At 38.4% G+C, this 25,158-nt stretch overlaps 1 protein-coding gene across 1 annotated transcript in view; it reads left to right on the top strand.

The window, feature by feature from the left end:
- DENND5A (DENN domain containing 5A) overlaps positions 1-25,158 on the top strand; it is a 105,076-nt gene that overhangs the window by 19,288 nt on the left and 60,630 nt on the right. The window contains exons 3-5 of the mRNA XM_007954994.2: positions 8,589-8,660; positions 9,406-9,515; positions 11,624-12,281. Of these exons, the coding sequence (XP_007953185.2) occupies positions 8,589-8,660; positions 9,406-9,515; positions 11,624-12,281 (840 nt within the window). The remainder of the gene's footprint in view (positions 1-8,588; positions 8,661-9,405; positions 9,516-11,623; positions 12,282-25,158) is intronic.

Raw genomic sequence — 25,158 nt, 5'->3', positions numbered from 1 at the left:
GTGACTGACTTATTTCACTCAGCATAATGTCCTCCAAGTTCATCCACGTTATGCGGTGTTTTGCAGATTCTACATTATTCTTTAGCGTTTAGCACTATTTGTTTTTGAGAAGTTTTATGTAGTTCAACATAAACCAGGTCAAGGATTGACCACACTGGGTCTTTCTCTGTTTGGGACATGGCTTTTCACATCTGCTCTTACCATTTTTTTTTTTTTGTGATTTGGGTGAAGATTTACAGAAAAAATTCACTTTCCATACAGCAATTCACATATACTTTGTCTCATGTCATTGACCACAGTTTACCACAATGCAACAGCTCCCCTCCCACTTCCTCCCCATAGTTACCTCTTCCCAGTGTCTATCCCTCCATACACTCCTGCCCCCTGAGCTGTCTCCCTGTGCATAAGCAGCCCTTCTTTTGCCCATGATTGTTCTCTCCAAAGAGTGTATCTACTTGAGGTAAATGTTCAACTCATATGCCTGTATTTTGTTTGGCTGGAAACCACAGGTGCTCTCATCATTTTAAAACCATGATTGTTTTACACAGATGAAATACGGTTATGATAGATGTGCAGGGGTGAGAGTTTGGTGAAAATTTTCTGGTGGCCTTTCATATTTCTTCTGACAGAAGTTTTGAGGATGTGATTCTTTTTTCCACTTTCTTGACAGGTTTACACCAGTGTGTATACTTAAAGGAGAGAATTTTGCATCTGTTCAGCAGAAGCTACTCATGCTATAAAAGGAGAAAAAAAAAAAAACCACTCATCCTAATTTGGGTTAGCATCAACCTAGAACTATTTAGAAGTGTGAATGTTTTTACATGTATCAAAGCTTGTCTATTTAGAAGTCCCTAGGTGGCTTGGGCAATCTACTTCTGTATTGATACTGCCTTGGAAACCCAAGAAGGGGTCGCTATGAGTCGAGTCCGACTCCATGGCACATAACACCAAGAAGAACAGGTGGCACAAAAGGAGCAGTGGTGGTGCAGTGCCTAAGGCATTTGACTGCTAACCAGAAGGTTGGCAGTTCAAACCTACCAGCTGCTCCATGAAAGGAAGATGGAACCATCTACTTCTGTGAATATTTACCACCTCGGAAACCCAATGAGCGTTGCTATGAATCGGAATCGACTTGATGGCAGTGAGTTTGGTTTTTTGATTGGGGTGGCACAAATAGTTAAGCACTTGACTACTAGCCAAAAGGTTAGAGATTCGGACTCACTCATACATGCCATGGAGGACAGGCCTGGTGATCTGCTTCCCATCTGCTTTCTTGACAACTTTATGGAGCACAGTCTTACACTGACACATGTGGGGTCACCTTGAGTTGAAATTGAGGTGTCAGCTAAGAGCAGCATTTAGGATTATCTATAAATGGTCAAATGTTTCCTATCCAAATTGAGAGAAATGTTTAGAGTTGAATTTTTTGAGAATCTGATGAAAATTGTGATTCTCTCCTTAGCACATGCACACATCTTTATATAAAATTTTGTAAACCATTTCGGAGAGTTCAGAGATCCCTTTGAAGCTTCCCAGTTTAAGCATCCCTATATAGGATTATTCAAATCAAGCTAGTACCAGGCTAATAGAAATACAAAAGTCAGTTTGTTCTGGCTTGCTCAAAGCAGAATAAATAAACAAAAAACCCATTAGAAGTCCTTTGTAAAGTATGTAGGCTGTTAAAACAAAAAAAATCTATTATGATTTATCTGAACTATACTCCCTAGTGACAGATTCAGCATTCAGGAAGATAAAACAACACCTTGTTGGTTAGTTTTTAAGTTGCTGTTAGAAATGAGTCTTAGATCTGATAACCAGACCTGCTGAGTTTAGTGCACTCTGTTTATTGTGCAAAGAATTAGTTATTGTTTCTAGGACAATAGGGCAGAGTTGTTGTCGTATTTCTCATATTGTTTGAATTTCTAAAGTTTTAAATAATTGAGGATTTAAGGAAACAGAGACACATGTGCACGGTTCAGTATATAGGGCTATATAGGTCTTTCTGAGGCATTAAGTCTTCTTGCTGCATATTCTCAAGACTCAGCCCCTAGTAAATGATGAAAGATTGAGTTATTTTAATAAAAAGATCTTAGGTTTGTGAATCCCTTTCTACTATTACTTTTCTGACGCTGTTTATAGGGTAGCTGAAATGAACATAATTTGTTCTCATGGCTCTCTTACCTCTTCTTTGCATACCTCTTTTCCCCTTGCAGTGAAAATACAGTTCTGCTTACAGTCTAGTCTATTTCACAAAAGATTTTTGTCTAAGATTGCCACTTTCTCTCCTTAGAACCTGACTCTTTAACAAGACTTCCTTCATCTAGCTTGTTGAAAGACCTTCCTTGTGATTCATAGCTCCTCTTCTTTTTTAAAAAATTTAAAATTGTGGTAAATATATAGATAACAAAACATTTGCCATTTTAACCATCTTCACATGTCCAGTTCGGTGGCATTAAATATGTTAATCATGCTGTTTAAGCATCATTCATTCCTGAATTTTTCTCTTACCCTTAACTGCCTCTACTCTTTGTTCATACTTCAGGTCAGCTTATAATGTGAACCTCTGGCTTCATTTTTCATCTTAGCGTTGTGTAAAATTCTCCCCTTTCTGAAACAGTCCTCTGCTCTCATCCTCTGAATGTTCATATGTCTTGTTGTTATTTGCCGTTGAGTGACCCCTGACTCATAGCGACCCCTCCTTGGGTTTCCGAGGCAGTATCACTACAGAAGTAGGATTGCCCAACCTTTCTGAGGAGTGGTTGGTGGGTTTGAACCTCCAGCCTTCTGGTTAGCAGTCTAGTGCCTTAGGCACTATGCTACTAGAGCTCATATGTCTTAGGGGACACCTAATAGCCGTCTTAGGCAAACATCTTTATCCAAAGGCTTTCATATAGGATGTGGTAGCTTCCCTGATTCCTGTGTATGTTCACATCTTTTGTGGTTTTTACTGAGGGGGTTTTCTAGCCTAGTGAGAAAATAAGCAAACTGACAACTAAAAATGAAGAGACTAAGGAGGAAGAAATAGTTATCTTCTCTTAGAGCTGAATGCAGCTTAAAAATACATTCTGAGAATCTCAAACTGTAGACAAGATCATTATGTCAGCTGCTTGCTGCTTAATTACTTTGTACAGTATATGTAGGTTTGCCATGGCTATGTAGGCTCTTTGGAGGTGTTACTGAAAGCTCCAAGCCTAGCTCAACATAAGCTATAAGCCTTTGTTGCTGCTGTTATTACCAGCTGCCTGCTTATTTTGTCAGTCCTATTTAGTGAAGATAACCAAATGTATTTTGAAGAGATGAAATTTGCTTGAAAAGAAAGTTTCAGATGAATCAATGTGGAAGAAGAGAGCAGGAAAGGAAAGGACTTAAAATTGCAATACTTGATTTACTAATAAGGAAGATTGGGTCTGTCAGAAGTTGAAAAGTATGAATAAGTGGTCTTCTTTTGATAATGATGGAAAAATCTGGAGAGGAAATGGAAGAGAAGATTTTTTTAAATTGTGAAATATATATAACAAAACATTTGCCATCACAACCATTTTTTTAAAAAATGTAATTTTTTATTAAAACATAAGTATTTTTATACCCAGCAAAACATACACCATTTCAGCTGTTTCTGCATGTTCAATTCAGTGACATTGATAATATTCTTTGAATGTGCACCTGTTCTCACCTTCCTTTTCTGAGTTGTTCTTCTGCCATTAACATAAACTCACTGCCCTCTAAGGTTCCTACCTAATCTTTCAAGTTGCTGGTGATTTGATATAGATAGATCTTAAAAGAGTATAGTGCTCAGGGCAGACCTTTTTTCTAGCTAAGCTAAGTTCTTGTTTGGTTTTAAGAACATTTTAGGGGATACTTTTGTTTAAATCTTAAAGATTATCTCAGGGCAGTAGTGTTAGGAGTTCATCCAGCCTCCGTGGCTCTGGAAAGTCTGGAGTCTATGATAATTAGAAATTCTGTTCTACTTGTTCCCCTTTTGATTAGGATTCTTCTAAGAACCTTTGTTCAAAATATTGAACCTTTGTTCAATAGTGGTAGCTGGGCACCATCCAGTTCTCCTGGTCTCATGACAAAAGAGGCAGTTGTTCTTGAAGGCAGTTAGCCATGCCTTCCATATCCTTCTCCTATTCCTGACTCTCCTCCTTCCTCTGTTGTTCCAGGTGTATAGAAACCAATGGTCTTGAATGGCTGCTTGTAAACCTTAAGACCCTAGGCACTACACAATGAACTAGGAGGTAGGACAGAAGGGCTAAACATGTTATCAGGTCAGTTAATTGCACTGCCCCATGAAACCAGGACCCTATGACTCCCATGAGGTTTTTGGTTGTACATAAGCAGTCTCAGCAGTTACTCTTATTATTTTTTGTTGTTGTTGTTGTCCTAAATATATTAATCACACAACTTTTTACAGGTATTCAGCTTATTGACAGCAATTATAGTAAGGGTAGGTGCAACCCTACACTTACTTAATCAATGTGATTTTTCCATCACTTGTAACCCATTGCAACCATTTTTATATGTACAATTTAGTGACATTATTTATGTTACTTGTGTTCTGTGAACATCATCACTATCTGTTTCCAATTTTTTTCACTACCCTGAAGAGAAACTTGGTACCTTTTAAGCAGCATCTGCCCCTTTCTCCCTCCCACCTACCCCTGGTTGGTAACCACTAATAAACTTTGGTCACTGTGTGTTTTGGTTACCTAGTGCCACTCTGACAGGAATATATCACAAATGGGATGGCTTGAACAAACAGGAGTTTATTCTCTTACAGTTTTGGAGGCTAGAAGTCTGAGTTCAAAGTGCTGGGGTCTAGGGGCTGGGTGAAAACCCCTTGACCTTGGGCTTCAGCTCTGCCTCTTGCTCCTGGCCCACTGAAGCTGGAGGCTTTCTTCACTCAGGCAGCTGCTGAGGCTGACAAACCCAAGGTCCACAAGTGAAAAGGCACAGTCCCAATGTTACCAAACCACACGACAGGCCATTAATTCAAGTCCATTGAAGGTCCCAAGATTGGCAGAGCATGGCAGGTTACTGAATGAAGACTTGGCTACATGCAGGGTTTAAGTGTGCCAAAAAGCTGGAGACCTTCCTCAAAATTGCTTCTTACATACTGGAAGCAGCCCATATCTCTAAAGCTCTGCTCTAGTAGATTCCACCATGGAGTTAATTACCAGTCTCCCCATGGGGAATAACTACATCCAGCTGCCCGACCACTCAACCAGGCCCAGCCAAGTTGACATACAGCCTTAACTACCACATTATGTATTTGACTATTCTAGATGTTTTATGTAAGTGCAGTCATACAGTATTTCTTTTTTTGTGTCTGACTTCACTAAGCACATTTTGAAGGTTCACCCATGTCATAGCATGTATCAGAACCTCATTTCTCTTTATGGCTGAATAATATTTATTGTGCGGATATACCACATTTTGTTTATTCACTTATCTCTTGATGGGCATTTGGGTTGATTTTGTCTCTTGTGAATAACGTGGCAATAGACATTGGTATACAAATACCTGTTTGAGTGAGTCCTTTGCATTAAATTCTTTTAGATATATATCTAGAAGAGGAACTGCCATACTGTGTTCCACAGTGGCTATACCCACTAGCAATGGGTGACAGTTCCAGTTTCTCTACATCCTAGTCAATACTTGTCAAAATTAAAAACTTTGTGTCAGTGTTTCTGATATTAGCCATCCTAATGGATGGGAAGTGGTATCTCATTGTGGTTTTGATTTGCATTTCTGTAATGACATTGAGTATCTTTTTATGTGCTTATTGGCACATGAAATTTGTGCCATTGATTTTTATATCTTCCTTGATATGTTTATTCAAGTCCTTTGCCCATTTTTAAATTGGGTTGTTTGTCTTTTTGTTGTTGAGTTGTAGGAGGGTTTTATATATTCTAGATACTAAAACCTTGCCAGATATATGGTTCCTAAATATTTTCTCCCATCCGTAGGTTGTCTTTTTCCTCTCTTGGTAAAGTCTTTTGATGCATAGAAGTTTTTAATTTTGATGAATTCCAGTTTCATCTATTTTTTTGTTGTTGTTTATGCTTTTTCTACCATATCTAGGAATTCATTACCCAAAACAAGGTCCTAAAGATTTACTGTTTTGTTTTTTCTTCTAAGTTTTATGATTTTAGCTCTTACATTTAGGTTATTGCTCCCTTTTGAGTTATTTCATATATGATGTGAGGTTATGGGCCCAATTTAATTCTTTTACATGTGGATATCCAGCCCAATTTACTGAAGAGATGGTTTTCCCCCCATTGGATGAACATTTGGCACCCTTGTCAAAAATCACTTTGTCAAAGATGTTTTGGTTTATTTTTGGATTCTCAATTCTTTTCCACTGATCTATGTGTTTATTATTATATCAGTACCAGATTGTTTTGATTATGGTAGCTTTACGGTGGGCAATCTACTTCCGCAGTGATACTGCCTCAGAAACCCAAGGAGGGGTCGCTATGAGTCAGGTCCAACTTGAAGGCACACAACAACAACTACTACAACAAGCTTTATGGTATGTTTTGAAATCAGGAAGCATGAGTCCTCCTACTTTATTATTCTTATTTTAAGACTGCTTTGGCTATTTGGGGCCTTTTGCAATTCCATTTAAATGTGAAGATTGGCTTTTCCGTTTCTATAAGGAAGGAATTTAGTAGGGATTTTGTTGAATTTATAGATCATGTTGGGCAATATTGACAACATAACAATATCTTCTTCCAATCAGTGAACTTAAAATGTGCTTCCATTTATTTAAAAACCAGTTGCCATTGAGTCAGACTTTATGTCAACTCCATCCATGTGTTTCAGAGTAGAACTGCACTCCACAAGTTTTTCAATGGCTGTGATCTTTCGGAAAGGCTTTTTTCCAAGATGCCCCTGGTGAAGTTTAACTGCAAACCTTTTGGTTGGTAGCCAGTGGCTTAACCATTTGCACTATCCAGGGACTCCTCATTTATTTCCAAATCAAAAAACCAAACTCACTGCTGTGGAGTTGGATCCGACTCATGGCAACCCCTCCTTGGGTTTCTGAGGCAGTATCACTACGGAAGTAGATTGCCCAGCCTTCCTTCCATGGGGTGGCTGGGGGTTTGAGCCGCCACGCTTCTGGTTAGCAGTCAACTGTTTTATTTGGAATAGGAGATTTTAGTTATAAAAGCAATAGCTTTCTCCCATCTATGTACTAACCAAGGCCAACCTTTCTTAGCTTCAAAGATCAGACAAAATTGGACACACTCAGGGTGGTGTGGCTGTAGACAAAAGCAATAACTTTCTAATTGAAATTATTATTAGTTTCTGAAGTAGGTGTTTCAGAATTATTATAAACTCATCTTTATTAGAAACTTTTAATGTGTTTCTGGGATGATTTAGGGTGAAGGACTAAAAGGCTCATCCCAATCCTGTGATGATAAAGAATCTTTACGTGAATAAGTTTCCTCAATAATCACCCAGCCTCTTTGAGTTATGAACTACCTCAGAGAAACTGTAGTTGTAACAGAATTTGTTCTGTAAGCTGGAGAAAACAAACAGGATCCTGTGAAAATGTGTTCTCAGTGGTTAGACCAGATGGGTTGGAGATCTGGAGCCTCCCAGATAATAACCTCCCTGTGAAATGGCTATTTGTGTGTGTTTGTTTTCTTACAGGTCTTTATTATATAAGAAAGGTGAAGGTAGGGTGCTTTTTCTGGTTCATTTCTGTCTCCCACGAATCTAAGGCCCTTATGTAACATGATTACTCAGTGAATAAGTACAGAATCCATTTGAATTGTCCTTGATCATATTTTCTATATATTTTCCTATGTACATGATTACTCAATGAGTAGGTACAGAATTCATTTGAATTGTCCTTGATGATATTTTCCTATGATACTTACTAATTTTGTTTGTTTGAAATATTTAGGTCCATTTAATTTGTCTCCTACTCTAAACTCTTTAGGAAAAGCAATATTTGGACAGTATACTTTCAGATTATAGACTAATGATTTATAGTAATTTAATATCTGTTGAGTTCTCTATCTCATTTTACCCATTGTAATGGTTTTGGTCATTCATTGGTAGAGTTCTCACCTTGTGAGAGACCTGGGTTCGATTCCTGGCCATTACACCTCAAGTGCAACTACTCATCTGTCAGTAGGAGCTTGCGTGTTGCTGTGATACTGAACAAGTTTCAAACGAGCATTCCTCACTGAGATAGATTGAGAAGGAAGGCCTGGTGATCTGCTTCTGAAAATCTGATCCCATTGTGCATAGGAGGTTGTTGTGAGTAGGGGCTCACTTGATGGCAGCTAATAAGAACAATGAATTGTGACCATTAGATCTGCATCAGGATTTTTTGTCTTGATGCAATAGAGTAGGAGAAATGAAAGAGCATCGCACATAGTAAGGGTAAGTATTTTTGTGAAATTTTTAAAGGAAAAAAATATGTGTGTGTCTGTGTATACACACACACACGTACATGTGTGTGTTTATTGCTTCCCATTGTAAAACTGTATTTTTACTGGAGTCGTGGTCAAAAAAGTTTGATTAACACTGCTTTATTGTAATACTCTGTTATTTCATTTATCATATAGCATTATGCCAGTACATACAGGCTTCTAAAGCCAGGGATGGTGCCAGCCCTTTCATTTCAAGTACGACTGAAGGTAAAACAAAACAAAACAAAACAATTGAGAACACCCAAAGCTTTCTGGTGGTTCTTACATAAATCTCTCCAGTGGCATTTTGTACCCTTTGACTTTCTAACTTTCTTGTATTCTTTTTGACCAGTAGATTTTTCAGATTTGTATCCCTCTAGGTGGTGGGTTCTTTGGTTCTTTTCACTTAATTTTCTTATTTCAGTATACTTGTGTATTTAGGAGGGAGGAAGGGGAAACAAAGGAGAGTTTTAGAAGTTTCAGATGATTCTGAATTGACAAAATAGCTCATTAGATTTATCCTAAAATCTGCTTTCTTTTAGTTTCCTTTGTATTTTTTCAGAGATCATAGAATGCATGTTTTATTCTGAATTTCAAATAATGTATGCTTCTATGACGTCACCAGTTGACTTTAAGCAAACTAAATCTGGGGGAAAAATGAGTATAATCCTTATAATTCCTTGTGCTTTCTCTTCTCTTGCCAAAGAAAATTAACCATTGAGTGTGTAGTAACAATTTTGAAGAAAAGCAAAGACAGCTAGTGGTAACCAGTATTAACCATGCTAAACTTTTTCAGCTTTTTTACTGACCTAATAATTTCAATGCCTTTCCTATTCTTAGATGGTTGGCATGGCATACTAACACCCTTGACTTCATTTCTGTACCTTGCTGGATTACCAAGCCCAAACATCCATAACCTTGTGATTTAAATGGACTTTTTCAGAGATGGTTTGCTTCATTCTTTTTCTTGCAGGAGAAAATTTTGAGCAGACACCATTGAGACGAACATTCAAATCTAAGGTCCTTGCCCGGTATCCTGAGAACGTAGAATGGAATCCTTTTGACCAAGATGCGGTGGGAATGGTTAGTATTTGTTTGCTACAAGTATGAGGTAATTTACAGAATAATTTATTGTATGATAGTCCAGACTGTGGTAGCAGTGACTTCACTAAGTATCAGTAACCTTTGAAGGAGGTATTGTAATGCATATTGTTTATGATTCTGTATTTTGATCGATATGTCAAATATTCAGAATATATTAAATACAGTAAAAGTCACAATGAATTTCTGTTTTGTCAGATATATAGTATTGAGCCATTGAAACATTTTTATGATACAGAGCTGTTGTTTGCTGTGGCATTGAGATTAAATGATGAGTAAAGTTTAAAGGAGATTTCTCATTCTGCATTGTCTATATACATCTGAGTAATATGGCAGAAGTAAATATTTTTGTTTCATCATACTTTTCAATAGGACAGTATTTAAAATTTCATGGAAAAGAATGTTGTTGTTGTTATGTGCCGTCGAGTCGGACCCAACTCATAGTGACCCTTCCTTGGTTTTCAAGGTGATATCTCTACGGAAATAGATTGCCCAGTCTTCCTTCCAAGGAGTGACTGGGGGTTTGAACCTCCAGCCTCCTGGTTAGCAGTCAAGTGCCTTAGGCACTATGCTACCAGAGCTCCTATGGAAAAGAACACTGATATGAATAAGCTAACATTTATGGAGTATTCCCCTTGTGCTAAGTAATCCAATAATTGTTTTACATTAATTAGCATATTTAATTTTCACAACACCCCTTAAGGTAGGTAATAATTAATAAATAAATACATATATACACACATATAGACTTTTTATAGATGAGGAAACTAAGACCCCAAAAGATTAAGTAGTGTGTTCAAGGTCACATAGCTTATAAATAGTTGAGCTGGAATTTGAACCCCATAGTCACTCTCCTGAGCCACATCTCTATACTACCTCCATTACATTTTTAAAGCCATTCTATACCTTTAAAACTATTTAAACTAGAATATTCTTGCTTGATGCATGTAATAACCCTGTGAAGTTGGCAAAGTAGACTATATTATCCATATTTCACAGATGAGGAAACCAAAGCTTAGAAATCCTCAAGTTTTTTGACTCCTAGTCCAGTGTTTATTTCATTTTAACATGCTGTCTTCTAGAAACACTTAGTCTTTGGTGAGTCAAGGTCAAGGCTAATAGATTTGGTCCCTGTATTTGTTAACCTGGGCTACGGGTACTTCATTTGTATAGTCAGGTTTGGGTAAAAGTGGAAAATTGGGGACTGATGGATTCAGGTCAGTTTGATCAACACTCTCAAGTTTGTTATATAACACATCTGAGTTAAAGTGAAAGGAGTACATCTTTATCCTGATTATGTCATCGTCACACCTTTTATGATATGAAAACAGAAAGTTTTATTGATGACTGAATTTTATGAGCCAATAAGGTCTAAAACTATAAGTTTATTTTTAGACACAGAGTTGTATCTGTCTGGTTTTTAGATATATTTCCAGCACCATCTCCTGATACAGAACTTACCCTCTATCATGTTGTCATGCTTAACCACCTACCATTTCCTAAATTCTCTGGGCTCTCTCTTATTGCCATATCTCTGCACATTCTTTCCATGTCCCTGAAATGCCCTTTTTCTTTTGTCTACCTCATGAGTTCTGGCATAACCTCCCCTGTGAAGCTTTTTCTGATGTTCTCAGGCCTGTTCTGTGTTCCTAGCACTTTGTATATACTTCTTTATATGATGGTGGCTGCGTTGTAATTCTTTTTTCAAAGTAACAAAACATTTGCCCTTGCCACCATTTTTATGTGTCTAATTCATTGACATTAAGTTCATTATATTGTACAGCCATCACCACCATCCATTTCCATATTCTTCCAGAAACTCAGTGTCCCGTAAGTAATAGCTCCCCATTTCTACCTCCTGTCTATCCTTGGTAACCACTAATAAACTTTAGTCTCTAACTGCATTGTAATTTTATTTGTTTGTGCCTTATATTTGAATGAGAGATCTTTAGGGTGGGTATTTTGCTGAATCACACTTGGTATCTTAAATACCCTGTGCAGTAGGTACTCTATAAACAATGATGATAATGTTCTGAAAAGAGGATTAGCAATGAGTGTTCTCACTCCATGTTTTCTTGTTGTCTTTACAGCTGTGCATGCCCAAAGGGCTGGCATTCAAGACCCAGGCTGATCCTAGGGAGCCCCAATTCCATGCTTTTATTATCACAAGGGAGGATGGTTCTCGGACATTTGGGTTTGCCCTCACATTTTATGAGGAGGTGACTAGCAAGCAGATCTGTAGTGCAATGCAGACACTCTATCACATGCACAATGCTGAATATGATGTCCTGCATACTCTCCCTGTTGATGGCCGAGACCAGAGTGGCATGGAGTATGGTGAAGGCACTCCTGGGACCAAGCTACAGCGATTCAACTCCTATGACATTAGCCGGGACACACTCTACGTCTCTAAGTGCATCTGCCTCATCACACCCATGTCGTTCATGAAGGCATGTCGGAGTGTGCTGGAGCAACTCCATCAGGCAGTCACTTCACCTCAGCCCCCTCCACTGCCCCTTGAGAGCTACATATACAACGTACTCTATGAGGTGCCACTCCCACCTCCTGGCCGGTCCTTGAAGTTTTCTGGGGTCTATGGGCCAATAATCTGCCAGAGACCAAGTACCAATGAGCTTCCCCTGTTTGACTTTCCTGTCAAAGAGGTCTTTGAACTGCTTGGTGTGGAGAATGTGTTTCAGCTTTTTACTTGTGCCCTTCTTGAGTTTCAAATCCTGCTCTACTCACAGCGTAAGTCATTGTTTACGATAGTCTCTTTACCTGCATAGGGCTCTCTGTTCTTTTCATATTCAGACTCTGGTGCTGACTGTAAAGGTCAAGGACTGTTACAATTTGAACAAAACCAAGATTTTTTAAGAAAAATTTTTAGTGTGAGTTGGGTGAAAGTTTACAGAGCAAATTCATTTTCCATACAGCAGTTCACATATACTTTGTCTCATGTCATTGACCAAAATTTACAATGCAGCAGCTCCCCTCCCACTTCCTCTCCATAGTTACCTCCTCCCCGTGTCCTTCTCTTCCCATGTACTCCTGAGCTGTCTCCCTGTGCATACTGCTCTTTTGTTCTCCCAGAATCCTTGGAGATTGATCTCTCCAAGGAGTGTATCTACCTGATGCAAATGTTTAGCCTATATGCCTGTCTATTATTTGGCTGGAAGCCACTGGAATGAGTTCAATTCCAGACCTGAAAGGTACATCGGGGCCATAAGCTCAGGGGTTTCACCAGGCTCTATCAGAACAGCAAACCTGGTCTTTTTTTTTTTTTAAATGAGTGTGAGTTTTGTTCCACATTGTTCTCCCACTCTATCCAGGATCTCCTACAGAGATCCCTCTCCGTGTGGTTGAGTGGTAGCTGGGCATCATCTAGTTCTTCTGGTTTCGTAGTCATACAGGCTGAGGATCACATGGTTTACCAGTCCCTTGGACTAATTGTTTCTGTGCATCTTTATTTACTTTTTTCATTCTCCTTTTCTCTGGGCAAAGAGAGATCCATCATTGCATCCAGATGGCTGCTTGCAAACTTTAAAAAAAAAATTTTATTGTGATTTGGGTGAAAGTTTACAGAGCAAATTCGCTTTCCATTCAGCAGTCCACCTGCACTTTGTCACATAACATTGACTACAATTTACCACAGTGCAACAGCTCCCCTCCCACTTCCTCCCCATAGTTACCTCTTCCCTGTGTCCTTCCCTCCCATGCACTCCTGGTGCCTGAGCTGTCTCCCTGTGCATACATAGCCCTTCTATTCTCCTATGATTGACCTCTCCATGTAGTGTATCTTCCTCATGTACATGTTCAGCTGATATCCCTGTCTTTTGTTTGGCTGGAAGCCACAAGAGTGGGTTCAGTTCCAGACCTGGCATGCAGCTAGGGGCCATGATCTCAGTGGTTCCATAAGGTCCTATCAGACCAGCAGACCTGGTCCTTTTTTTTTTAAATGATTATGAGTTTTGTTCCATGTTGTTCTCCCTCTCTATCCAGGATCTCCTACATAGATCTCCCTCTGAGTTATTGGCTGTGGTAGTCCGGCACCATCTACTTCTGGTTTCATAGTCATATAGGCTGAGGATGCTTGCAAGCTTTTAAAATCTCAGTTGCTACTCACCAAAGTAGGATGTGGAACAATGTTTTTGTGCAGTATGTTATGCCAGTGAGCTTGATGTCCTGTGCGACCATGCTCCTGAGCCCACAGGTCCAACAACTCGCTCCTTCTGGGTTGCTGGTATGGCCAAGAAGTCACCACAACCTTGTCCCTTGTCAACCTTACTATATACCTGGTCATTCTTACAGCACATACAAATACACTTGTAGAAACATCGTCTGCCAACCCTATACATGGTTATGGGCACACTCCCCCCTGCCTAGACAAACCTGATCATTCAGCCTGTACACTCATCTGTCCACCCATATATCATGGTTTGCCATCACTGACAATATAGTACTCTGTGTGCAGAAGGGTTCATCTTTGTTGTCTGTACATCCCATGTACCTCTCTGTGTCTTCTTTTTCCTCAGTGCCACCATGTTGATCACTCATGTTTGGTGCATTGCCCTTCCCTTTACCCAAATCAATACTTGTCTCTACTTATCTGTCAGTGTTCCCTCCCCTCCCCTTCTACCCCAGGTAACCAAAAAAGAAAGTTTTGTTCCATATATAAACTTTTCCTTGACTTTTCACAATAGTGGACTAATACAATATTTGTCCTATTATGATTGACTTATTTCACTCAGCATAATGTCCTCCAAGTTCATCCATGTTGTGCAGTGTTTTGCAGATTCTATGTTACTCTTCAGGCGAAACCAAGATACTTTGCTGGTGGGTGGTGAATGACACATTGATGGGATGTGAGAGAACTAACATATCTAACTGGCTCTCATCATGACTTTTTGCAGGGCACTCCAGTTTAGGAGGGGAACACTGCATTCTGATATCCCTTCTAGTTGATGCTGAAAAGAGGGGCAGGCATTGATGTCACAGGAAGCTGACTTTTCTTCAATTCTGTTCTATTATTCTGCAGTTACTGATGCCTCTTTCTCAGTGTGACAGTAAAATTGTAGATTTACATATGATCCTTTAATATATTTGAGAAAGCATGAAGATGTCCTGCTGCTTTCTGTTGTTTGTTATAACTGAGTTGTTTTTATAAATGAGAGTGTATGTGAGTGAGGACAACAGATTTTGATAATACAGTAAAGTAGATCACAAGGAAATAGATGAGTATTAAATGAGCCAGACAAGTAGCATAAAGTTTATTCATCCGTAACATATAGTTGAACACCTGCTGTACTATGTGCTAGGCATTGTTCCAAGTTCTGGAGATACATTGTGGATGAAACAGGTAAAAATCTTTGCTGTAATGGAATTTATATTTTAGTAGGGGAAGAGAGATGATAACATAATTAAAGTATGTAGTATGTAAGATGGTAAAAGATCTGTGGAGAAAAACAGGGAAGGAAGATAACATTTTGAGATGGGAAGTTTCCATTTTTAATAGGGTGATTAAGTTAAGCATCTCTTAGTGACATGGCATCTAAATATCTGGTTGTAGGTAGGAAAAGTATTCTAGGTAAAGGGCATAGGAAGTGTAAAGGTTCTGAGACAAGAATGTGCTTGGTATGTTCAAGAATAGTGAGGAAGCTGATGGGTACACTGGAGTGTACTCTACTCTGGCAGGAGAATAGTAGAAGATGGTGTTAGAGATTTAACAGTAGGCCAGATTGTAAAGAGTCTCATAGACTTTTCTCTGAGATGTGAAGACATCGGAGGTTTTAATTTTTTTAACTTTTTATTTTGAAATAATTTCTGATATATAGATGAGTTGTAAGAAGTGTTCAAATAACTCTTTTATACCCTCCCATACATGTTAACATTTTGCTACACTGGTTTATTACTCTTTCTCTGTCTTTCTGTATGTGAACATAAGGGAACCATTGAGAATTACTGTAGACAGCATGTTCCTTGGCCAGTAAATGCTTCAGCTTTTATTTCCTAAAAATAAAGACATTCTCTTAGATTATTATAGTATGATTATCAAATTGAGGACATTTAATATTGATACAATACTATATTCAAGTTTTGCTGTTACCTGTAATATCTTTTATGAAAAATTAAAAAAAAAATTCTGATTAAGGATGCAATCCAGTAGCATACATTGCTTTTAGTTGTCACTTCCTCAGCCTTTGTCTTTTGTGACAGTGACGTTTTTGAAGAGTACAGGGAAGTTATTTTGTAGAATGTCCCTTAATTTGAGTTTGATGTCTGTGCATGATTGGATTCAGGTTATAAATACTTGGCTAGAATATCACAGAAGTAAATGTTGTACTTTTATTAGGAGGCATGTTGTTTTGTTGTTATGTGCTGTTGAATCAGACCAGACTCAGAGCAGCCCCTCCTTGGGTTTCCGAGGCAGTATCACTACAGAAGTAGATGGCCCAACCTTTCTTCTGAGGAGTGGCTGGTAGGTTTGAACTGCCAGCCTTCTGGTTAGCAGTCAGGTGCCTTAGGCACTACACTACCAGAGCTCCTATTAGGAGGCATAGAGTATAAATTTTTTTTTTTTTTTTTTAAAGCATTTTAGGAGGACTGTGATGTCAGCTTATTCTATTTTCGGTGATGTTAATTTGATCACTTGGTTAAGATGGTGTCTGCTGGGTTTCTTCACTATAAAGTTACCATTTTTCCCTGTTGTACTTAATAAGTCATTTGTGGGGACATACTTCGAAACTATAAATATCCTGTTTCTCTTTAGTATATGTGTTGCCGAAGCAAGCACTACCCTGTTCCTTTTCGAAGTTTTTCCTAATAGTCTTAATATCCATTGATTGTTCTAGTCCAAATTGTTTATTGCTGTGATGAGTGCAGATTGGTGATTTCTAACTAGTATTTTCCTTCTATATTTATTAGTTGGCATTCTGTATTCCTTCTGTATTTATTAATTGACATTCTACTATAAGGAAGAGCTTTCCATTCTGCCTTGTTTATTTGTTATTTATGGAATCACAGATTTTTATTTTATTCAATGAGTTATAGTCTATCACTATATTTTGTTGCTGCATTTGTCCCAGATTTGACTGATGGGTATAGGAAGACTTTAGCTGAGGAGTGATGTTTAACCTTTATGAGAGCAGGAATTTTTGCCTTTATTCACTGATTTATTCTAAGCAGTAAGAAGTGTCTTGTATATAATGGGTGCTCAGTTCACAGCAACCTCGTTTGGATTTCTGAGGGAGTAAATTTTGATGGAAGTAGATTGCCCAGTCTTCCTTCTGCAAAGTGGCTGGTGGGTTTGAACCACTAACTTTGTGGTTAGCAGTCAAATGCTTTAGGCACTGTGCCACCAGAGCTCCTTAATTAATGTTTGGTAATGAGTGAATAACTTACCCTTTAATTAGGATCATTCTAGCCACTATGTTAGGAGTATATCCCCAAATTGGAAATGGAGAAAAGCAAAGAGTTCAGTTAGGAGGCCAAGATGCATGTATTTTCTGTCAGTGAGAAATGATGTTGGCTAGGGATTAAGGAGGTTAAACAATGAAGTGGCATGAAATGGTTGGATTCTGGATATAGTTTGAAGGTGATGCAGTGGAAACTATTGAATTGAAGACCACACAATTCATCTAAAGTGGATAACCACTTATTAGCTGCAGTTAATTCCTTATGAGAATTCTGACTAATGTTACTAGATCTTCTAGTTTTTCATGGGGACGCAGGTTTTCTTTACACGAAATCTCTGACTTTGAAATGTTGGCAGCAACGTTCTTGTTAAACACTGTACACGCCAAACAAAAAGCATCTATTAGCTGATGATAGTCCTTGAGGTTTCACTTTGCAACTCTTGGTTTAAAATATTTAAATTACAGGCTTCTCCTTCTCAGTGAGGTATAGGCTTAGACAAGTCATAATGCTTTCCTACTCACTGTCTCTTGGCTGGAGCTTGATAAAAATGCTTTGAGAGAGAGACTGGTTTGAATAGTGTGAAGACTGTCTGGTTTAGAACAGAGCAGAGATGGTCAGGGTGTTAGAAGGTACAGCTGCCATTTAGGTATTTGTCATACCATGGGAATTGTTAAAGGCTGGGAAGGGAGAATCAAAATTAGAAATATGTTAAGTGACATTTTTTTTCTGTCAAAGCTTCTTCTGTATTTCCCAGAATATGGGTTCTTAAATTTATAATAAAAATTTCAAGAGGTTTGAAGGAATTGAGAAAGTTTGTGTATAGAATCAAATTGAACTCAGGATCTGAAGTCGTGCTTATTAAATAAGCATTGATAAGGAAAAGGTTTTTTAGAAACTCTTCCTGGACAATGCTGAGCATGGCTGAGGCTAAAATGGAGTATATTGCCTTTTATTGCATGTAGGTTATGGTCTTTATTATTAATAGTGTGCTTTCAACAATTCAGGTTGGATTTCTTAAAATCGTTTTTATTATGATTCAAAGGAATTATCCTTATGTGAATGGAAATCTCTGGCCCTTCAAAAACATGCTCTTACCACTAACAGTTGATGTTGCCCACTGCATGTTCTGTCTTCTGAACAGAAAAGAAGTGTTATGTATGGACCAGGAATTCAGGTTGAATTGAAGATTCTAAAAGTGTACCCTTTGGATGATTGAACTGATGGTTTTAAGCAGTATTTTCTTTACATGTCAGGTCATTTTATTTACTACCATATAATATTTATTCTTCGGTACATGTAGAGAAGAGTCTACTTCTCCTTTTTTTATTTTTTAATAGCATAATTTTTTAATACTTGTTTAAAAATTATATAGAGAGCTCTTTATCTAATGTTATCTAGTAGGGTAGTTGGTTAGGTAAGTAGTTAAGTCTGGAAATCCTAAAAATTAATATCTACAGCTGTTATGCATTTTATTTTAACTTGAAATATATTCATGTACAGTCACCAGTCTTTTGATGCAGGATCCAGCATGTTCTTTGATTATGGGTTCATTAATTATACACACTGTTTTTCTTGCATAAGCTTTACCCATAATACATTTACTGGGATTTCCAGTTACTTTTTTTTTAAAGTAGAGTAAGAACTTAAAGAACCTTACAAAGGAATTTGAGTGAGGAGCATCTAGATGTTTATAATTTTCCCGTTTTTTTGTACTTAGTTTATTGCACTTATAATATGCCTAATTTAGTTACAGTATTTTAAGTAACCCAGTGAGTCTTTTTAAAGCATTTAATTTTGTTTTCATAGAAACAAGTTTTTTTGTTGCCTTCAGATTTTTACCAGTTATTTTTATAATATTTGATTATATAATCCAGTAATTAGTTCAACTAACACAAGTTTGGGAACAAATGCAACTGACTTTTGTTAAGCATACAGTTCAGTGAGTGGGAGCAGTGTATGCTTTACTGAGAGACTGGGGAAAATCAGTTACTAATACAGTGAGTTAAGTAGAGGTTGGTAAGAGATACTTGTATTTTAAAATCTAGTTGTTTTTATTACAAAAGAAATACAGGCTGAATGTTAAAAATTAAAACCATTGATAATTAGTGGATAAGATAAAAAATTCCTTCCCTCTCTCCTCCTGTGGTAGCTCTAGAGGTTGAATTTCTTGTGTCCCTAGTGAAATTGATAGTGTTTAAAAATAAATAATATGTGGAAAATGAAGAGAAAGTTGGAAGTTTCTCCTCCTTCAACCTAGAATCTTACCCTTGAGAAGTAATTACAGCCAAAGGATAAATAATCTCTCAAGTTTTTAAATGCCCTTCCCCTAAATTTTTTTTTTTTTAGGATTTGGGTGAAGATTTACAGAGTAAATTCACTTTTCATACAGCAGTTCACATATACTTTGTCTCATGTCATTGACCAAAATTTACAGTGCAGCAGCTCCCCTCCCACTTCCTCCCCATAGTTACCTCCTCCCAGTGTCCATCCCTTCATACTCTTCTGCACCCTGAGCTATCTCCCTGTGCATAAGCAGCCCTTCCTTCTTCCATGATTGTTCTCTCTAGGGCGTGTGTCTACTTGAGGTAAATGTCCCCTAAATATTTTTAAACAATGTTTTGCTTTTTTATGTTAGATGTTGAATACTATTGAATAATGTGTACATTTTAATTAAAAGAATTATACATGTACAAATGATATGTATATGGCATATTAAAATAAAACATGTAGAAAGCATTTCAAGCATATGGGATAAAAAATTTAAAACATTAAAAATAATATATAGTAAAGTATAAGACTTCCACCCTTGGCCCCTAGCTTCCTTCAAGGAGGTTACCACCATTTCCTCTTCCCCATTTCCTTCCAGATACAGTCATGCATCTGTCCTTTTTAAGAGCAACACTAATGGGACATACTAATTCTTGTTTCAGAAGCCCTGGTTAAGCACTTGGCTGCTAATTGAAAAGTTCATGGTTTGAACCTGCCCACCCACCACCTCTGTGGGAGAAAGATCTATCAGTCTCCTTCCATACACATTACAGCCAAGCAAATTCTTTGGGGGCATTTTAGCTCTGTCACAAGTGGTTGCTATGAGTCAAAATTGACTGGATGGCACCTACCAACAACAGTCATCATTGTTTAGCACCTTGCTTTTTACGTTTGATATGTTAGAGATAGCAAGACATATGGATTAGGTTGTTTCTGCCATACAAAGAATACTATGAGAATTATCTTTGTTACACAACTTTTCACAGAAGTGTGAGTATGCAAAGACAGTGTGTAAATTCTATTTCTAATATGCAAAAACTGTACTGTAGTTTGTTTAGGCAGAAGCCTAGTGAGGAGGGACAGGGAAAAGCATTTGGCCCTGAGCACAAGTCCAAGGGGTTACCAGGTGAGGTGCAAAATGACATTCCAAGGCGCCACAAGTACAAAAGGTGCCTGACTGAGGCAGTCGGAAAAGGGGAAAGGCTTTCTGCTGACCTATGGTTGTTATCAGTGTCCGTTCATCTTGAAATTGGGGTGGGAGGCACAATTTTAGAGATTGCCCCTGCGTGTTGGTTACCCCCACTATGCCTCTGTGTTTGTTAAGTGAGTTGATTCTGACTCATAGTGAACCTGCGTACAACAGAATGGAACACTGCCCTGTCCTGTGCCATCTTCAGAATTTTTGCTATGCTTGAGCCCAGTGTTTAGCCACTGTGTCAGTCCATCTTGTCAAGGGTCTTCCCCTTCTTCACTGACCCTCTCCTTTACCAAGCATGATATCCTTCTCCAGGGAATGGTCCCTTCTGACAACATGACCAAAGTATGAGAGAAAAAGTCTAGCCATTCTCACTTTTAAGGAGCGTCCCAGCTGTACTTCCTCTAAGATAGATTTGTTCATTATTCTGGCAGTCAATGGTATGTATATTCAGTATTCTTCACCAGCATCACAGTTCAAATACATCAATTCTTCTGTGGCCTTTCTTATTCATTGTCCAGCAGTCACATACATATGAGGTAATTGAAAATACCATGCATTGGGTCAGGTGCACCTTAGTCCTCAAAGTGACATCTTTGCTTTTTTATACTTTAAAGAGGTCTTTTACAGCAGATTTGCACAGTGCAGTATGTTGTTTGACTTACTGACTGCTGCGATCATGGGTATAGATTGTGGATCCAAGTAAAATGAAACCCATGACAACTTTAGTCTTTTCTCCATTTATCATTATGTTGCTTATTGGTCCAATTGCGAGGACTTTTGTTTTCTTTTTAAAAATTTTATTGTGATTTGAGTGAAAGTTTACAGAGCAAATTCATTTTCCATACAGCAGTTCATACACATTTTGTTTCATGACATTGACAGCAATCCCCACAACGTAACAGCTCTCTTCCTACTTCCTCACTGTAGTTACCTTTTCCCTGTGTCCTTGTGTCCTATGCATTCCTGCTCCCTGACTGTCTCCCTGTGCAAATACTGCCCTTCTATTCTCCCATGATTGATCATTCTAAGGACTTTATCTACCTGGTGTAGATGTTCACCATATATGCTTGTCTGTTGTTTGGTTGGAAGCCATGGGAGTGAGTTCACTTCTAGGCCTGACTAGGGGCCATAGTCTTGGCGGTCTCACCAGGCTCTATCAGACCAGTAAGCCTGGTCTTTTTTTTTTATGATTTTGAGTTTTGTTCCACGTTTTTCTCCCACTCTATTCAGGATCTCCTGCACTGATCCCTTTTCGAGTGGTTGACAGTGGTAGCTGGGCACCATCTAGTTCTTCTGGCTGCATGGTCATATAGGCTGAAGTTTGCATGGTCCAGTAGTCCCTTGGACTAATTGTTTCTATGCATCTTTTGTTTTCTTCCTTCTTTGCTTTGGATGAGGAGAGACCAATTATGGCATCTAGATGGCTGCTTGCAAGCTTTTAAGACCTCAGTTGCTACTCACCAAAGTAGAATATAGAATAGTGTTTTTGTGTAGTATGTTATACCAGTTGAGCTTGATGTCTGCCAAGACCCTGGTCCTGACCCCACAGGTCCAACAACTTACTCCTTCAGGGTGGTTGACTGTGGCTAAGAAGTTACCATAATTTGACCCCCTGTTAATTCTATTTGAATGGAAACTCTGACTTTGTTTTCTTTATGTTGAAGTGTAATCCATACTCAAGGCTATTCATCAGTAAGTGCTTCACATCTTCTTTCAGCAAGCAAGATTGTGTCATTTGCATATTTCAGGTTTTTAACGACTCTTCCTCCAATCATAATGGTGCGTTCTTGTTCATATAGTCCAGCTTCTTGGATTATTTGCTTGGCATACAGATTGAATAATTATGGTGAAAAGATACTACCCTGATGTACACTTTTCCTGATTTTAAACCATGCAGTATACCCTTATTCTGTTCAAACAGTTGCCTCTTGGTTTGTGTACAGTTTCCACAATTCCAAGTTTGGAGTGTTCATAATGATACCAATAATTTGTTATGATCTACACAGTCCAATGCCTTTGTATAGTCAATAAAACACACATCTTTCTGGTATTCTTTGCTTTTAGCCAAGATCTTTCTGGTAACAGCAGTGATATCCCTTGTCCCACATCTTCTGAATCTGGCTTGAATTTCTGGTAGTTCCTATCAGTGTACTGCTGTAAATGTTTTTGAATTACCTTCAACAAAATTTTTACTTGCATGTAATATTAATAATATTGTTGACAGTTTCTGCATTTTGGATCATCTTTCTTTGGAATAGGCACAAATACAGATCTCTTCTAGTTGGTTGGCCAGGTTACTGTCTTCCAAATTTCTTGGCATAAATGAGTTAGTGCCTCCAGTGCTACATCTGCTTGTTGAAACATCTCAATTGGTATTCTTTCAATTCTGGGAACCTTGTTTTTCACCAGTGCTTTCAGTACAGGTTGGACTTCTTTAAGTATCATCAGTTCTTGATCACATGCTGCCTCCTGAGATAGTTGAAAGTCGATCAGTTCTTTTTTGTACAGTGACTATTTCTTTTATCTTTGATGCTTCCTGCATCATTCGGTATGGTAGTATCTTCTGTGTTTAGGAGTAGGTTTATTTGCAGCGTGATCTCAAATTTAATACAGTATGTTAAGAGTTGTCTTTCTCTTTGCACAGAGGTAAGTCATAAAAACGTATTGATTCCTTCCTTCTCCCCACTTGAGTGGTGGTAATAATCCCAGTATGCTGTATTGTTATTGTTATGTGCTGTCGAGTCAGACCCAACTCACAGCGACCCCTCCTTGGGTTTCCAAGACACTATCACTACGGAAGTAGATTGCCCGACCTTCCTTCCAAGGAGTGGCTGGTGGGTTTGAACCACCAGCCTCTGGTTAGCAGTCAAGTGCCCTAGGCACTAGGCTACCAGAGCTTCTGTGCATAACCTCTTTTTGTTAAAAATAATTGCTCAGTACAGCATTGTGGGAGCTGTGAGAGAGCACAGTTGCCTGGAGCTGAAGTGTCTACACTTGATTTTGATTGACTTAAACTCTTTGGATATATATGACCTTCCCTTTTATTGGTTTTACTTTTTTAGAACAATGAGCACACAGGCTATGAATGGTAAAGGATTAGGTACTGATTTGATTGATCATGCTTGTGTATGGAAATAAGTTTTGTGCTGTTGCTTACAGAACTGGGAGGTCAGCATCCCAGTGTGCATACAGATTGCTGGATGCCTGAGGTATTGTTTATTAGGCTGTCCTTCCAGGTGGAATGTTGATTTAAAAAAAAAATACAAAAAGAACTTCCAGTAAGATAGAGGACTAGGCAGACAAGTGACACAGACCCTCTTCAACAAAGAAAAGAAAAACCAGTTGACAGAGATACAGAAGATAATCCTGGAGCCCTGAGCTTTGAAAGTAACTATACAGAAGTAGATTAGTCACCAACTAGTGGAAAAACTTGAATGAAAACAGTGAGTACAGAGACAGTTGGAGCTGCAGACTGTCAACTCCTCTGATGGGACCAACAGTCTGAATATTTCCAAGTGGTATTGGGACCTGAGAATTGACCTAAAGATCCGCTGTGGTCACCAAGGGCTGCAGGGATGACTGTGCTTGTGGGCTATGACTAGGAAGGGAAACAGCAAAGAAGGAGATAACCTGAACTGTTACCTTTCCACTGTCCGGAGGGTGCAGCCATTTTGATTGTTTACATGCAACAGCCATTTTGGATATTTAAAATGACCGAGAGTGCAGCAATTTTGAATGTTTACAAGTGGTGGCCATTTTGGATATTTAAAGTGACCGAGGGCACAGCCATTTTGAATGTTTACAGGTGGCAGCCATTTTGGATATTTAAAGTGACAGAGGCTGCAGTCATTTTGAATCTTTACAAATGGCAACCATTTTGGATTTTAAAGTGATAGCATTCTCATCTGGATTCCAGGAATCCAAGAATAGGCTCTGTTTGCCAAGGTCAGCAGGGACATACAAGAGGCTGACAACAGGAAAGGAGACAGGTGGTGAATGTGTAAGTGCTGTCAACTAGGGAATAGAGGAGCACAGTACCTTGTGTAGATAACATACAAACAAAACAAAACAAAAATCGTGGGCAAGTCACTCCAACACACAAGCACCAATTAAATATAAACACAAAAACGTAACAAGGCCTCGGAGACAACAGAGCATCACAGTCCACAAAAAGAAGCAAGATAAAGCAGGAGAAACAAGGGGCCACGATACAGACCCAAAACACATCCCTGAGGAAGACACAGCATTGGAACTCCCTGATAAGGAATTCAAAAGAATTATATTTAGGTATATTCAACGAATTGAGAGACAGCTCAAGGAAAACACAGAGAAAACCCTGGAACAATTTCACAAGGCAATACAAGAACAAAATGACAAATAAAAACTTGGAAATGATACAAAATGTACACCACACAGAAATCCAGAAGATTAATGCTAAATTTTCAGAAATAGATAAGACATTGAATGGGCAAAGGAGCAGAATTGAATCAATGAAGTCAGAATTAGGGAGATTGAAGGCAAATACCTGAACACTTCTTTGCAAAGGGATAAATCTATAAACAGAGCAAAACAAAACAAAGAAAGCCTAAGGTTCATGTGGGATACCATCAAAAGGAATAACCTACGTGTAATTGGAATTCCAGAACAGGAAGAGACAAAACCACAGAGAAAATTGTTGGAAGATTTGTTGGAAGAAAATTTTCCTGGTATGATGAAAGATGAGAATATATTCACTCAGGAAGTCCA

The sequence above is a fragment of the Orycteropus afer genome, unplaced genomic scaffold (genome assembly GCF_000298275.1).
Source record: "Orycteropus afer afer isolate SDZICR_OR568_19922 unplaced genomic scaffold, OryAfe1.0 scaffold00014, whole genome shotgun sequence".
Lineage (NCBI taxonomy): Eukaryota > Metazoa > Chordata > Mammalia > Tubulidentata > Orycteropodidae > Orycteropus > Orycteropus afer.
This window is presented reverse-complemented; position numbering and strand designations above follow the sequence as displayed.